At 36.2% G+C, this 14154-nt stretch overlaps 1 protein-coding gene and 1 pseudogene across 1 annotated transcript in view; both read right to left on the bottom strand.

Annotated features, from left to right (window-relative positions):
* The window catches only part of SCLT1 (sodium channel and clathrin linker 1), a 240923-nt gene that overhangs the window by 93682 nt on the left and 133087 nt on the right, over positions 1–14154 (bottom strand). The window contains exons 12-13 of the mRNA XM_055405199.2: positions 7806–7983; positions 2066–2164 (exon numbers count right to left, since the gene is read on the bottom strand). Of these exons, the coding sequence (XP_055261174.2) occupies positions 2066–2164; positions 7806–7983 (277 nt within the window). The remainder of the gene's footprint in view (positions 1–2065; positions 2165–7805; positions 7984–14154) is intronic.
* LOC148774847 (U6 spliceosomal RNA) lies at positions 11419–11512 on the bottom strand (annotated as a pseudogene).

Genomic DNA, 14154 nt, shown 5'->3' with positions numbered 1-14154 from the left:
ATAGTTCATGCTTTCGAACTGTGGTGCTGGAGAAGACTCTTGAGAGTCCCTTGGGCTGCAAAGAGATCAAACCAGTCAATCCTAAAGGAAAAAAACCCCTGAATATTCATTGGCAGGACTGATGCTGAAGCTGAAACTCCAATACTTTGGCCACCTGATGCGAAGAGTCGACTTGCTGGGAAAGATCCTGACGCTGGGAAAGATTGAGGGCAGGAGGAAAACAGGGTGACAGAGGATGAGATGGTTGGATGGCATCACCAACTCAATGGACACGAGTGTGAGCAAATTCCGGGAGACAGTGAAGGACAGGGAAGCCTGGTGTGCTGCAGTCTATGGGGTCTCAAAGAGTCAGATACGACTTAACAAGAACAGAGACATGGTAGGCTTCCTAAGTGGTTCAGTGGCAAAGAATCAGCCCACCGATGCAAGAGCTGCAGGGGACACAAGTTCAATCCCTGAATCAGGAAGATCCATGGAGGAGAAATGGTAACCCACTTCAGTTTTCCTGTCAGGATAATCCCATGGACAGAGGAGCCATGAGGGCTACAGTTTATGGGGTCGCAAAGAGTCGGACACAACTGTTCACGCATGCAGGCACAGAGACATGCAGTCAAATACAATGATGCATAAACATGGATTAGATTCTGAACTTTAAAATCTAAACAGCTTTAAAGAATATTTTAGAGATATCTTAGTGTGGACTGAAATAATATTGATTTTTTTAAAGATACGGTAATACTGCTGTGGTTGTGTAACAAAATGCCCTTTGTCTAGGAAACAGATGTCAAGATGAAATGTCATGAGGCCTGAAGCTTATATCTCAATGTGACACAAAAGGGAAGAGTGTGTATGGAACATAAAGAGACATGGAATGGACATAGCAAGACACTAAAAGTTTTCTGGGTGAGAGAGAAATAAGTGTTCATTGTACAATTCTTTCATTTTCACAGATTTGGAAATTCCTAAAAATAAAAAAGTACAGAATGAACTGTAAAGAATTTCTCCTAGCTATTGAGTTGAGCTCTTCTGCATCTCCGTTATGCTACTTTCTAGAGGTGGAACACTAGGAAAGTTAGCTAACTACTCTGGTTTTCAGTTTTTTCGTCTTTAAAATGGGTTTTTGTGGTTTCTTACTCCTAAACTCACTTTAAATTTTTTCACCCTCACCACTTATGAATTAATTCATAATAGAGGAAAAGACAAATATTATATCCTCCCTATTTCTTCATATGTAGGCAAAGTTATATTTCCAAGATAGTTTATTTTTTAAAATTTTTTGTATTTATTTGGTTGTGCTGGGTCTTCTTTGTGGCAAGTGGGATCCAGTTCTCAGACCGGGGATCAAACCCAGACCCCCTGCATTGGGAGTGCAGAGTCCAGTCTGGCCACTGGACTACCAGAGAAGTCCCTCGAAGGCAGTTTTAACTTTCATAAGGCTCAGAATTCAAACCAAGAAACAACTCATTACTTTTAACACAAAAATACAAGATTTAGTTTTGATAATGGAATTGTAAACAATAATGCATTTCACAAACTGTACGGTATCAGCATGATGTGACTGAATAGCCCTGGGCTCAGTATAGCAAGAAGGTATGAATCTAAGTTCTGGCTTTAATTAGTATATAATTTTGAGTGAATCGATAACCTCTCATGAGTTTAAGTTTCATTACCAATGAAATAAGAGATTAAAGCAGATTTCTCTAGTACTCTTGTTCTAAGATACTGCACATAACAGGAGGTTTTCTTCTTTTGCTTCTTATGGATCCCAAGATTCTTTTTGATCCTTCTTCTAGACTTTATACTTAAGGTGAGTTAATCTTCACTATATTCCTAGTCTAAATCTCTCTCCTTCCCACTTACCCTACCCACTACCTCTATTTCACTCCAGCTCTAATGTTAGGGGCTACCATCATGAGACAATTTTTATGTGAAATTTAGTACAGCTGATACAACCAGTTGATAGTTACTTACCTAGGTCCATAAGGCAAAAACTCAGGTAGTATCTAGTCTTAAGCTGTGAAATTCTGTAAAATTTTGAATTTTAAATATAATTAAAACTCCTTACCGCGTTCCTGGTTCTTAGGGCAGCATCTTGCACAATCTGAGAAAGTGTTTCTTTCATTTTCTCTATATCTTCCTGTTTTTGCTTCTCCTCGAGCAGAGCCTTCAAAAAATAACTTGATGTCATTACAGATCACATCATTATTAAGATTATACAATAAGTAGGTAAAAACCTGTCTATTAATCACTTTCTTGAAAGCATACATCTTATTTGATACCCCTGAGACATCTCCAGGTGGAGATCTTGTCTAAGTTATGAAGGATATTTATTTTCTCTAACTTCCTCACCTGATCTTGTCCTCACTAAAAAATTATTACTCTACTTTGATATTTATTTCAGTCAGTACCATCACACTCTGATCCATACAGACGGAAATTTAGAATTATGCTTGAATTTTCCTTCTCTTTTATTCCCTATGTAAAATTTATCAAATTTAAGTAATCAAATTTAAATGTTATATTCTTGGAGAAACCGCTTAGGCTTTCCTTTCTATTATTTTACTTATTTATTATTCCATTCCTTTCTACTATTTTGTTTTATTCAAATTATGTCACTTGTCACCTCATAACTCCATCACTGTAGATACCACCCACTTCATCTCAATGATATTTCTAACCAACCAATCATTTTCATTTCCCCTAAAAAAATACTCTTATAATCCTAGATCTGTTGTCAGTCACACCCCATTTCTTTGCTTTCTTGTGGAACAAAACTTTTCTAAAGTCTGTACTTGCTCATTTCCAAAACTTTCTCTTATGTTCACCCTAATCAGAATTTCACCATCATCTCTACACTGCTAACTCAAGAGTCACCTCTGAGTAATTAGCTTATGTGATCTGTCAAGCACCACTTGAGATAAAATTTTTTTTTTTCCGTGTTTTACTTTCTTCACTTTGCTTTTAGCATATCATAATATTGGTTTTCCTCTTAACTCACTGATTATTCCTTTTTAGTCTACATTGCTGTTTATTCCTCTTCCCTTGAACCTCTTTATTTTATTATTTTTGAACCTCTTTATTAATGGGCAACCCAAGACTTAGTTCTTGGTCTTTTTCTCTATTCAAATCCATCTCTTAGTGGTCTAATCCAAACTCATGGTTTTAAATATCATTTATACACTGACAAGTCCCAAGTTTATATCTCTAGTTCAAATATCTTCCTGAGCCTGGAACTCCTAAAATTTTAGGTTTGAGTCAATCTTTTTTTCCTTTTTTAATTAAATATCATTACTGAGTAGTGGTTCTCTGTTTTGACCCCACTATCTTCCAAAGATACCACACACATTCCTATCTCTATTTTTTGTTAGTTTCTTTTTAATAAATTTCCTTCCACTTATATTTCCTTCCACAGCTATTCTGATACAACAACCTTGTCAGGGAGAATGGGACAATGGGATAAGGGAAGAACCCTAAGAAAACCATGCTAAAGCTGTCTTTCATGCCCGTTTGTATGACTGGTTCAAAGAATTTTTGACTTCTTGGAACAAGCAACTGAAGGAGGGAACTCTCTGGTAGTTAAGCAGTGAGTCAAGAGGGAACTTAATACACACTGCAGACACAAACATGAAATTTGTGACTCAAGTCCAATTTGGAGACTTGAGACCCGGTTGAGAAAATTTAAGGGACAAGCACTGAGTATCAGTACTATCTTCTCTGTCCACTGTGCTCCACACAAAATGATCATCTTTATGATCTGATGTTAAGAACACTCATATGGTCAAGCTTCAGAGAAGATAAATAATTTTACCCTGCTCTTAAGTTTTCTAGTTAACTTAGGTGTTTAGAGGAATTTCCAAGAATATTGTGTATTTTCTGCCTTTCATCCCAGTTCTAATAGACAGTACTCAGATCACCATTCATTGACGACTACTGATGAACTCAGATGACCACTATGTCTACTACTGTGGGCAAGAATCCCTTAGAAGAAATGGAGTAGGCCTCATAAGTCAATAAAAGAGCCCAGAATGTAGTGCTTGGGTGCAATGTCAAAAATCACAGAATGACCTCCGCATGTTTCCAAGGCAAATCATTCAACATCATAGTAATCCAAATCTATGCCCCAACCACTGACGCTGAAGAAGCTGAAGCTGACCAGTTCTATGAAGATCCACAAGAACTTCTAGAACTAACACCAAAAAAAGACGTCCTTTTCATCATAGGGGACTGGAATGCAAAAGTAGGAAGTCAATAGATACCTGGAGTAACAGGCAAGCTTGGCTTTCGAATACACAAATGAGGCAGAGCAAAGGCTAACAGAGTTTTGATAAGAGAACGCACTGGTTGTAGCAAACACTCTCTTCCAACAACACAAGATATAACTCTGCACATCGACATCACAGATGGTTGATATCAAAATCAGACTGATGATATTCTTTGCAGCTGAAGATGGAAAAGCTGTATATAGTCAGCAAAAACAAAACCAGGAGCTGATTGTAGCTCAGATCATGAACTCCTTATTGCAAAATTAAGACTTAAATTCTTGAGAAACCTGTATGCAGGTCAGGAAGCAACAGTTAGAACTGGACATGGAACAACAGACTGGTTCCAAATAGGAAAAGGAGTACGTGAAGGCTGTATATTGTCACCCTGCCTATTTAACTTATATGCAAGGTAGATCATGAGGAACACGGGGTTCGAAGAAGCACAAGCTGGAATCAAGATTGCCATGAGAAATATCAATAACCTCAGAAATGCAGATGACACCACCCTTATGGCAGAAAGTGAAGAGAAACTATAAAGCCTCTCGATGAAAGTGAAAGAGGAGAGTGAAAAAGTTGGCTTAAAGCTCAACATTCAGAAAACTAAGATCATGGCATCCAGTCCCATCACTTCATGAGAAATAGATGGGGAAACATTGGAAACAGTGACAGACTTTATTTTGGGGGGTTCCAAAATCACTGCAGATGGTGACTGCAGCCATGAAATTAAAAGATGCTTACTCCTTGGAAAGAAAGTTATGACCAACCTAGATAGCATATTAAAAAGCAGAGACATTACTTTGCCAACCAAGGTCCATCTAGTCAAGACTATGGTTTTTCCAGTGGTCATGTATGGATGTGAGAGTTGGACTGTGACAAAAGCTGAACACCGAAGAATTGATGCTTTTGAACTGTGGTATTGGAGAAGACTCTTGAGAGTCCCTTGGACTGCAAGGAGATCCAACCAGTCCATTCTACAGGAGATCAGTCCTGGGTGTTCATTGGAAGGACTGATGCTAAAGCTGAAACTCCAATACTTTGGCCACCTCATTTCGACGAGTTGACTCACCGGAAAAGACTGATGCTGGGAGGGATTGGGGGCAGGAGGAGATGGGACGACAGAGAATGAGATGGCTGGGTGGCATCACCGACTCGATGGATGTGAGTTTGAGTGAACTCTGGGAGCTGGTGATGGACAGGGAGTCCTGGTGTGCTGTGATTCATGGGGTCGCAAAGAGTCAGACAAGACAGTGACTGAACTGATCTGAACTGAGGGAAAAACACTAGACCATTCAGGTATGACCTATATCAAATCCCTGACGATTATACAGTGGAAGAGACAAAAAGATTCAAAGGATTAGATCTGATAGACAGAGTGCCTGATGAACTATGGATGGAGGTTCGTGACACTGTACAAGAGGCAGTGATCAAAACCAATGGACTGGTTCCAAACTGGGAAAGAAGTATATCAAGGCTGTATATTGTCACCCTGCTTATTAAACTTATGTGTAGAGAACATCATGTAAAATGCCAGGCTGGATGAAGCACAAGCTGGAATCAAGACTGCATGGAGAAATATTAATAACCTCAGATATGCAGAAAGTGAAGAAACTAAAGAGCCTCTTGAAAATGAAAGAGGAGAGTGAAAAAGCTGGCTGAAAACTCAACATTCAAAAAAATAAGACCATGGCATCCAGTACCATCACTTCAGGACAAATAGATGGGAAACATGGAAACAGTGACAGACTATATTTTTGGGGGCTCCAAAATCACTGCAGATGGTGACTGCAGTCATGAAATTAAAAGATGCTTGACCCTTGGAAGAAAAGCTATAATCAACCTAGACAGCATATTAAAAAGAAGAAACATTACTTTGCTGACAAAGGTCAGTCTAGTCAAAGCTATGGTTTTTCCACTAGTCAAGTATGGATGTGAGAGTTGGACCATAAAGAAAGCTGAGCACTGAAGAATTGATGCTTTTGAACTGTGGTGTTGGAGAAGACTCTTGAGAGTCCCTTGCCCTGCAAGGAGATCAAACCAGTTAATCCTCAAGGAAATCAGTTCTGAATAGTCACTGGAAGGACTGATGCTGAAACTCTAATACTCTGGCCACCTGATACAAAGAACTGACTCATTGGAAAAGACCCAGATGCTGGGGAAGACTGAAGGCAGGAGGAGAAGGGGAGCACAGAGGATGAGATGGTTGGATGGCATCACTGACTTGATGAACATGAGTTTGAGCGAGCTCTAGTAGCTGGTGATGGATAGGAAAGCCTGGCATGATACAGCCCACGGGGTTGTTAAGAGTCAAGTACAATTGAGTGACTGAACTGAATTCTGATCACAGAAGGGAATATTATCTGAAAGACATAAAAAGCACTTTAGCATTCCCACAGTTTAGATTTGGATAATTATTTTTTATTTCCTAGTAGCTTCTTTAGGCGCAACTTACAGCTTGTTTTGTTTTTAATAGTTCTCTTGGAAAACCCTCTATCATGTAAGAAAGAAAACATACACAAAGTATTTCCTTTGTATTCTGCATACTTCTCAGTGGAGTACTACACATGTACTAGGTATTCAATAAACGTTACTTCAATGAGATAACAATTTAATGATCCCTGGTGGCTCAGACGGTAAAGCATCTACCTGCAATGCGGGAGACCTGGGTTCAGTCCCTGGGTCGGGAAGATCCCCTGGAGAAGGAAAAGGCAATCCACTCCAGTACTCTTGCCTGGAAAATTCCATGAACAAAGTAGCCTTGTAGGCTACAGTCCATGGGATCGCAAAGAGTCGGACTCCACTGAGTGACTTCACTTCACTTCATGTAAGGGAGCCAGAAACATTAAAAACAAATTTTGTGACTTCTGTAAACTAAGTATCATTAAATGAAAGTGGTAAAAGCCAAAAGATATGATATATGATAGCACAGTAATCACAATTGTGAGAGGGTTAAAATAAAGAACAGTGACAGGAAGCCTCCAGTTAAATCTTCATAACTAAATTTACTTCCTGTCAATTAAGCTTCTGCTCTATTAATTACGTAGGTAATGAAGGGGAAATAAAGATTAATAAGATTCATCTTATTCAAGTGAACAAAATATAGAGTATACATACTGCAGTAAATTGCTTCAAAAGATCTTTTTTTTTTAAGTATGACACTACAGGGATGAAGATTAGTTACACAAGGATGGAGATATAGTCTGATATGAAAGTTTTAGGAGAGGGCTGACACTATCATATTTTTTGATGTTAAGTCTTAACGTCAAGAAGGGGAACTCATGTACACCCGGGTCGGATTCATGTCAATGTATGGCAAAAACAACTGATATACTATTGCAAAATAATTAGCCTCCAATAAAAAAAAAAAGAAAGAAAGAAAGCAGTATGTCTACTAATAGTGAGTGTAGCAATTTCATTTTCATGTGTTAATTCTGTAGTTACTGATTCCCTTACTATCAGGTCACATGGAGGAATGTTCAGCATTTCATTGTTTTATGTATTATATATTTATTATTATTTAACAAACTTGCTTACTAATTTTCTTACCTGATTTTTTTGAAGGTTAGCTTCTTCTAGGAGTTGCATGCTATTTCTGGCTCTTACAATAGCTTCGTATTTCTCATCTTCTAATTCACTGCACTTTGCTTGTAACGCTCTGGTCTGTTTCTCCAGATGTGTTCGTTCTGCTCTTAATTGGGTGGCTTCTTGAATTGTCACAGATAATCTACAAAATAATAGTCACATTGAGAAAGTTAAAAAAAAAAAGGAAGAGGGAGACAGGAGATTTCCAGAGCATCTATTACAGGATAAGCATTATTCCAGTTACTTTCACATGTATTTTCTCATTGAATTCACATAAAAGTTCTATAAAGTAGGTTTCAAATATTTCCATTTAAAAGAATAACAAACAGACTCAGAGAGTTTAAACATTTAATTATGGTCATATGAATAATGAGCAGTGGGGCTTAGACGAGCCTAGATATTCTGACTCTGATTGCATTACACTTTGTACACTTTTCCACTCACACTAATTCATACTGTTTTAATAGTCACATGAGAATGTTATAAAGCAAATCCTTAAAAGAATAAGTTATTCTGTTTATATGGTCCTTTTTTCTTTTAGCTTTTTTTTTTTGTATTTTATTTATTTATTTTTTTTATTTTACAATATTATATTGGTTGGTTTTGCCATACATTGACATGAATTCGCCCCAGGTGTACATGAGTTCCCCCTCCTGAACCCCCCTCTCACCTCCCTCCTCCCTTTATCCTCCCTCTTGGTCATCCCCGCACACCAGCCCCGAGTATCCTGTAACATGCATTGACCCTGAACTGCTGATTCGTTTCACATATGACAACATACATGTTTCAATGTCATTCTCTCAAATCATCCCACCCTCACCCTCTCCCACAAAGTCCCAAAGACTGTTCGATACAACTGTGTCTCTTTTGCTGTCTCGTATACAGGTTTATATTTCCATCTTTCTAAATTCCATATATGTGTTAGTATACTGTATTGGTGCGTTTCTTTCTGTCTTACTTCACTCTGTAGATGTCCATCTGCAGACGAATGGATAAGAAAGCTTTGGTACATATACACAATGGAGTATTACTCTTTTAGCTTTTTCTTTGGCTCTTTTCCTTATGCTTTATCCAGGCAACCCATGTTAAAATAATGCATATATTTTAATATTTTTTCCATGTTCATAAAATCATATATATGATTTTTATATATGCACAAACACATAAATATGCATACACAGTATATACACATCTATCCATAGGTTTTTAAACATAATTTTTCCTGTTATAAAAATTAAGATCATAATATAAACCCTTCTCTGCACTTGCTTTTTAATATTCAATAATGCCTTATAAAAATCCCCTCAAGCAATACAACCAGAAGCTCTTTTCTTTCCTAGTCTGATGGATGTAACTTCTCCTCACTGTTAATTTGTATCTCCCGAATTCCTGGAGAGTTTAAGCATTTTTAAAGTTTGTTAGCTAAGTGAATTGTCTTCTTTGAATCCCCTCTTCATGTCCCTTGCCCATTTTTTTTTTTTCTGATGGCTTATTTACTTTGCTTATTCCTTTATAAGAAGTTTTTGAATATTAAGATGTTTAGCCTTCAGTTTGTTCTACATGCTGCAAATATTTTTTCCCAAATCTAGTTTTTTGTTGTTACCTATTGACTCTATTTCAGAAATCTTTATTACACTAAAAATGCTCACTTTAATATAACTAAATTTGACTATTTTTTTCAACATCTGGGATTTCAGTTTTTTTTTTAAAGATGATCACCCTTATCAAGAGATCGTTAATGTAAGCTCCTAGATTTCCTCAAAAAATGTTATGCCTTAACACTTTTACCTGTAAACCTTTAATTAATCTGGAATTTACTTTTGAATGTGCTATGAGAGAGGAGTTCAACTTAACTTTCTTCCAGATTGAGAGCCAGCTGTATGAGTACCTTTAGCAACTGATGAACTGAAATAATCCCTTATCCCTAAAATATACAAATATGACTTACGGATTGTCATGATTCACTAATCTGTTTATTTGATGCCCAAGTCATATTAATTTGATTATAGTGGAATTACAGGATAGTACATTCAGATCATCAGCTTCATAATTTAAAGGTTTCCATAATTTTATAACATAAAAGATGTTTACTATTGTTATTATTCTCATATAGCACTTCTACATGCTCTGCAGCCAAATCTTATATAAATCCTTTCTTTCAGCTTACAAAAGTTGGGTCAAGTTCCCTCTTTATAATAATAGTAACAGCAATGATAATCACAAACACCTGTAGGAGCAGTCTTTGTGCTAGGTACTTTACGTATGTTAAAGAAAACATAATCCTCAGTATTTTCAACAAAGATATGAAACAGGTTACAGCATTAGCCTATGACGTAGGATATGAGGTTATACTATATAAACAAAATGGGGTAGGTTAAAACATTATATTTATTTTATAGATAGATAAACTGAAGTACAAAGAGGGTAAGCAACCTGCCCAACATTATTGATCTAGTTACTGATGAAGCCGGAGTTTGAATTCAGTCAGTTTGGGCCCAGAGTCAGTGTTTCTAAAAACTGTACTATACTGCCAAATAGAAACTTCCACTTTAATTATACTGATTCAACTCACAGATCATCCATAACTATACCGCAAGAGGCTGTCATTTCACGTTAAGTTGGTTAATACTAAAATTCAGGGTACCAAATGAAACTTTGAATACTGAACATTATCACTCCCCTCTGCCCCCGACTCTTCAGTTTCAGGACACACTCAGGTTTGTGTGCTTCAATTCCCAGCCCACATCAAAAGGTTGATGGACCCTACTTTAAACTTTGGAGAAATTAGGCCAAGAAAGAGCACCCTCAGACTCTGGTATCTGAGGACTGTCCAAGGATAGCTCACTAACTCAACATAACACTGCCAGACTACAAGACCACTTATACATACCTACCTACCTATCTACTTTTTGGATAAAAAACTGAGATATAACCGACATACAACATTACAGTCAACCCCCCATTTCTGTGCTTTCCACATCACAGATTAACCAATCACAAATCAAAAATATTTTTAAAAAATCCCAAAAAACTCCAAAAAGCAAAACTTAAATTTGCTAGGTATTGTCAACTATTTACATAGTATTTATAGGTAATCTAGAGACGACTTAGAGTATACAGGAGGATGTGCGTAGGTTATATACAAACACTACAACTATTTTATAAGAGATTTGAACATCTATGGATTTTGGTATCCACAGGGGTCCTGAACCCAAAACCCGGCGGACACTGAGGGACAATTATATACTAGTTTCAGGTATAAAACATAATAATACTTCAGTATCTGCATATATTTTGAAATAACCACAATAAGTCAAACTCATATCTATCACCATGTATACAACTGAAATTTTTTTGTGATGAGAACTTTTAAGATCTATTCTCTTAGCAACTTTCAAATATACAATACAGTATTATTAACTTCAGTCACCATGCTGTATATTACATCCCCATGACTTGTTTTTTTTATAATAGGAAGAATATACATTTTGATTATCTTCACCTATTTTCTGCCACCCCCTACTCCTTGACTCTGGCAACCACCAATCTATTCTTTGTATCTATGAGTTTGGTTTTTAAAAATAAGATATGTTTCATGGTTTTGTGTATGGGCCATGCTAATTTTCTCTGTATGTCCCAGTTTTTAGTATATGTGATGGTGAAGCAAGCACTCCGGTATCTTACTTTTAAATATCAATGGATAGAAAGGATCACCAAGCCTTTGAAGGAAGACAGACAGGCATACCATGTCGATGTATGCAAAACCAATACAATATTGTAAAGCAATTAGCCTCCAATTAAAATAAATACATTTATATTAAAAAAATTTAAAAAATTAAAAAAAAGAAAAAAAACACGAATGATTGAGAAAGCAGAGACAATGCAGATGGCAGAATAAAATCTTAAACAATATTTAAAAATATTTAATAAAGAGACAATGTAACATTTATCTGTACCAAGATACTACAGAAAAAGAAACATTCAAAGGATAAGAAATGGCTCTTTAAAAAAATTATGATAGCTAAATAAGATATTCAACAAATGGTTAACCAGAAGAAAATTTAAAGAAACCTCCCATTGTCACCCCATGGACTATACAGTCCACAACATTCTCCTGGCCAGAATGCTGGAGTGGATAGCCATTCCCTTCTCCAGGAGATCTTCCCAACCCAGGGATCAAACCCAGGTCTCCCGTGTTGCAGGTGGATTCTTTACCAGCTGAGCCACCAGAGAAGCACCCAAGAAAGGAGAAAATAAATGAACAAATGGAATATGGAACAGAAAAAAAATGAAAATTAGGAAATCAATCCATTAGATCCAATATCCAGCTAATACTATGTTTGAGAAAAAAATGATAAAAAAAGAATTATTCAACAACAACAAAAAAATTCCTGAAAAATTCCCCCAAATTGAAGAACATCATTTCTATATTGAAATGTCCCCAGTAAAATGAATGAAAAATAATTCTTACTAAATAAATGTACACACTGTGCAGTTTTAGAATATTAATTGTGGCAGCAGTGGAGTGGATGACCCGGTAAGTCTCCAGGGGAGGGGGGAAAAGGTCAAATAAAAAAAATTTGGAATTTTGAATGAAAGGAATTTTTAAGGAAAAAATTATTTAAAACCTAGAATTTCCAACATAGGATTTATTATTCAAACTATGAAACACCTTTAAAGGTAAAATCAAGATATTTCTAAACAATGTTTTTAAATCCACCTTCCACGTGCACTCAGGAAGCTGAGGGGAATGGCATCTATTAAAATGGGGTGTAGGCAACAAAGGACAGCAAAGAACAGTGGTTCAATTTTAGTCTTATTGGCATATTCTTTGAAAGAAACACCAAGTTTAAAAATATGAAGAGGTAGTTTAAAGCAGTTTTATTCATTTCACTCCAATCTTACTCAACAGAGCAGATACAAACTAGCAGTCTTTCCCAAAGAACTGTCATTCCCTAGAGATAATTCCAGTTCCCATGAGTTATCTAAAAAAAGTGGGGTGAGGGGTGGGGTGGCTTTCTTTGGAAGATGGTAGGAAATGATTTATGCTTCCTAGATGTCTGTGGCATTTGAAAGGATCACAAATAATAATTTTATAAATAAGTAATATGTGTTTGATTTTACAGAACAAAGATGACCATTAAAAACACAGCTTTTCAATTTGGTAGTTCCATTAAATAGGATATATTTACATCTAAAACAATGGTTGAACATTAGACACATACCAACTACACTAATAATTCTGCTTTGTCTTATATAAAATCATAGAAGTTTTTAAATTTTAAAATAAAACATTTTTATCATAATAGAAACAATATTACTTTAATAGCTCCAAAAGACAATGTAAAAATTTCCTCTTCAAAGGCAACTAGCTGAATACTGAACTTTAAAAAATATCCTTATATTTTCTTACATATGCAGGAATCCCTTCTTCAGAAGCTTTCAATTAAGTTATAACTTTATACTAAAAGCCAAACAAAAAACCCTGAAAATCTCAAAGCCTTAAGTACTAAAAATACAAGTTAAAGCACTGATGAACAATTTGATTCCTTATGAAGTACTATCAGAATCAAAGGAAGTGAAATTCACTTATTCAGATTTCACTATTTCAAGTCTCTAGCATTTATGTGCACAGCACAGAATGTTACTAAAATAACAAATAAAAACAATCTACAACCACAGACTTTTTCTCTAAGGTTAACAAAAAATAAGCTAGAGAAAACAGTCAACTATTTGACCAACTACTGAAACGTTTAGGAAAAAAAAAAAAATCCAAAACCCCAGCACTTAAAAATAACAATTTCTTTCATCAGAATCTCAAGTTAGCAGTTAAAATCATTTATTTCTGAACCCACTGTGAGCAAAGAAATTACTTTCATTAACATTTTGGAGAATCAGAAACAGAAGTCCAAAAACACTAATTTTTTCTGAACAAACACAATCAGCCATAGATCTGTGACTAGAACTGAGATCTCAATTTTTGATGTGCTTAGATCAGTAGACTATTTCTGAGTATAACAGATTTCAATCTACCAGAGTGGATTTTTTAGCTATAAACCACAATGTGGGGGGGAGGAACAAGATGGCGGAGGTGAGACCACTCTCTCCTCCACAAATTCATCAAAAGAACTTTTGAACGTGAGTAAAGTCCACAAAACAACTTCTGAATGCTGGCAGAGGACGTCAGGCACCCAGAAAAGCAGCCCATTGTCTTCGAAAGGAGGTAGGAAAAAACATAAAAGATAAAAAGCGAAACAAAAGAAGTAAGGACGGAGCTCCGTCCCAGGAAGGGAGGCTTTAAAAAGAGAGAAGT

The sequence above is a fragment of the Moschus berezovskii genome, chromosome 19 (assembly GCF_049115385.1).
Source record: "Moschus berezovskii isolate FMDL1 chromosome 19, NW_MosBer_1.0, whole genome shotgun sequence".
NCBI lineage: Eukaryota > Metazoa > Chordata > Mammalia > Artiodactyla > Moschidae > Moschus > Moschus berezovskii.
Note: the sequence above shows the minus strand (reverse complement) of the source record. Positions and strands in the feature narration are given on the sequence as shown.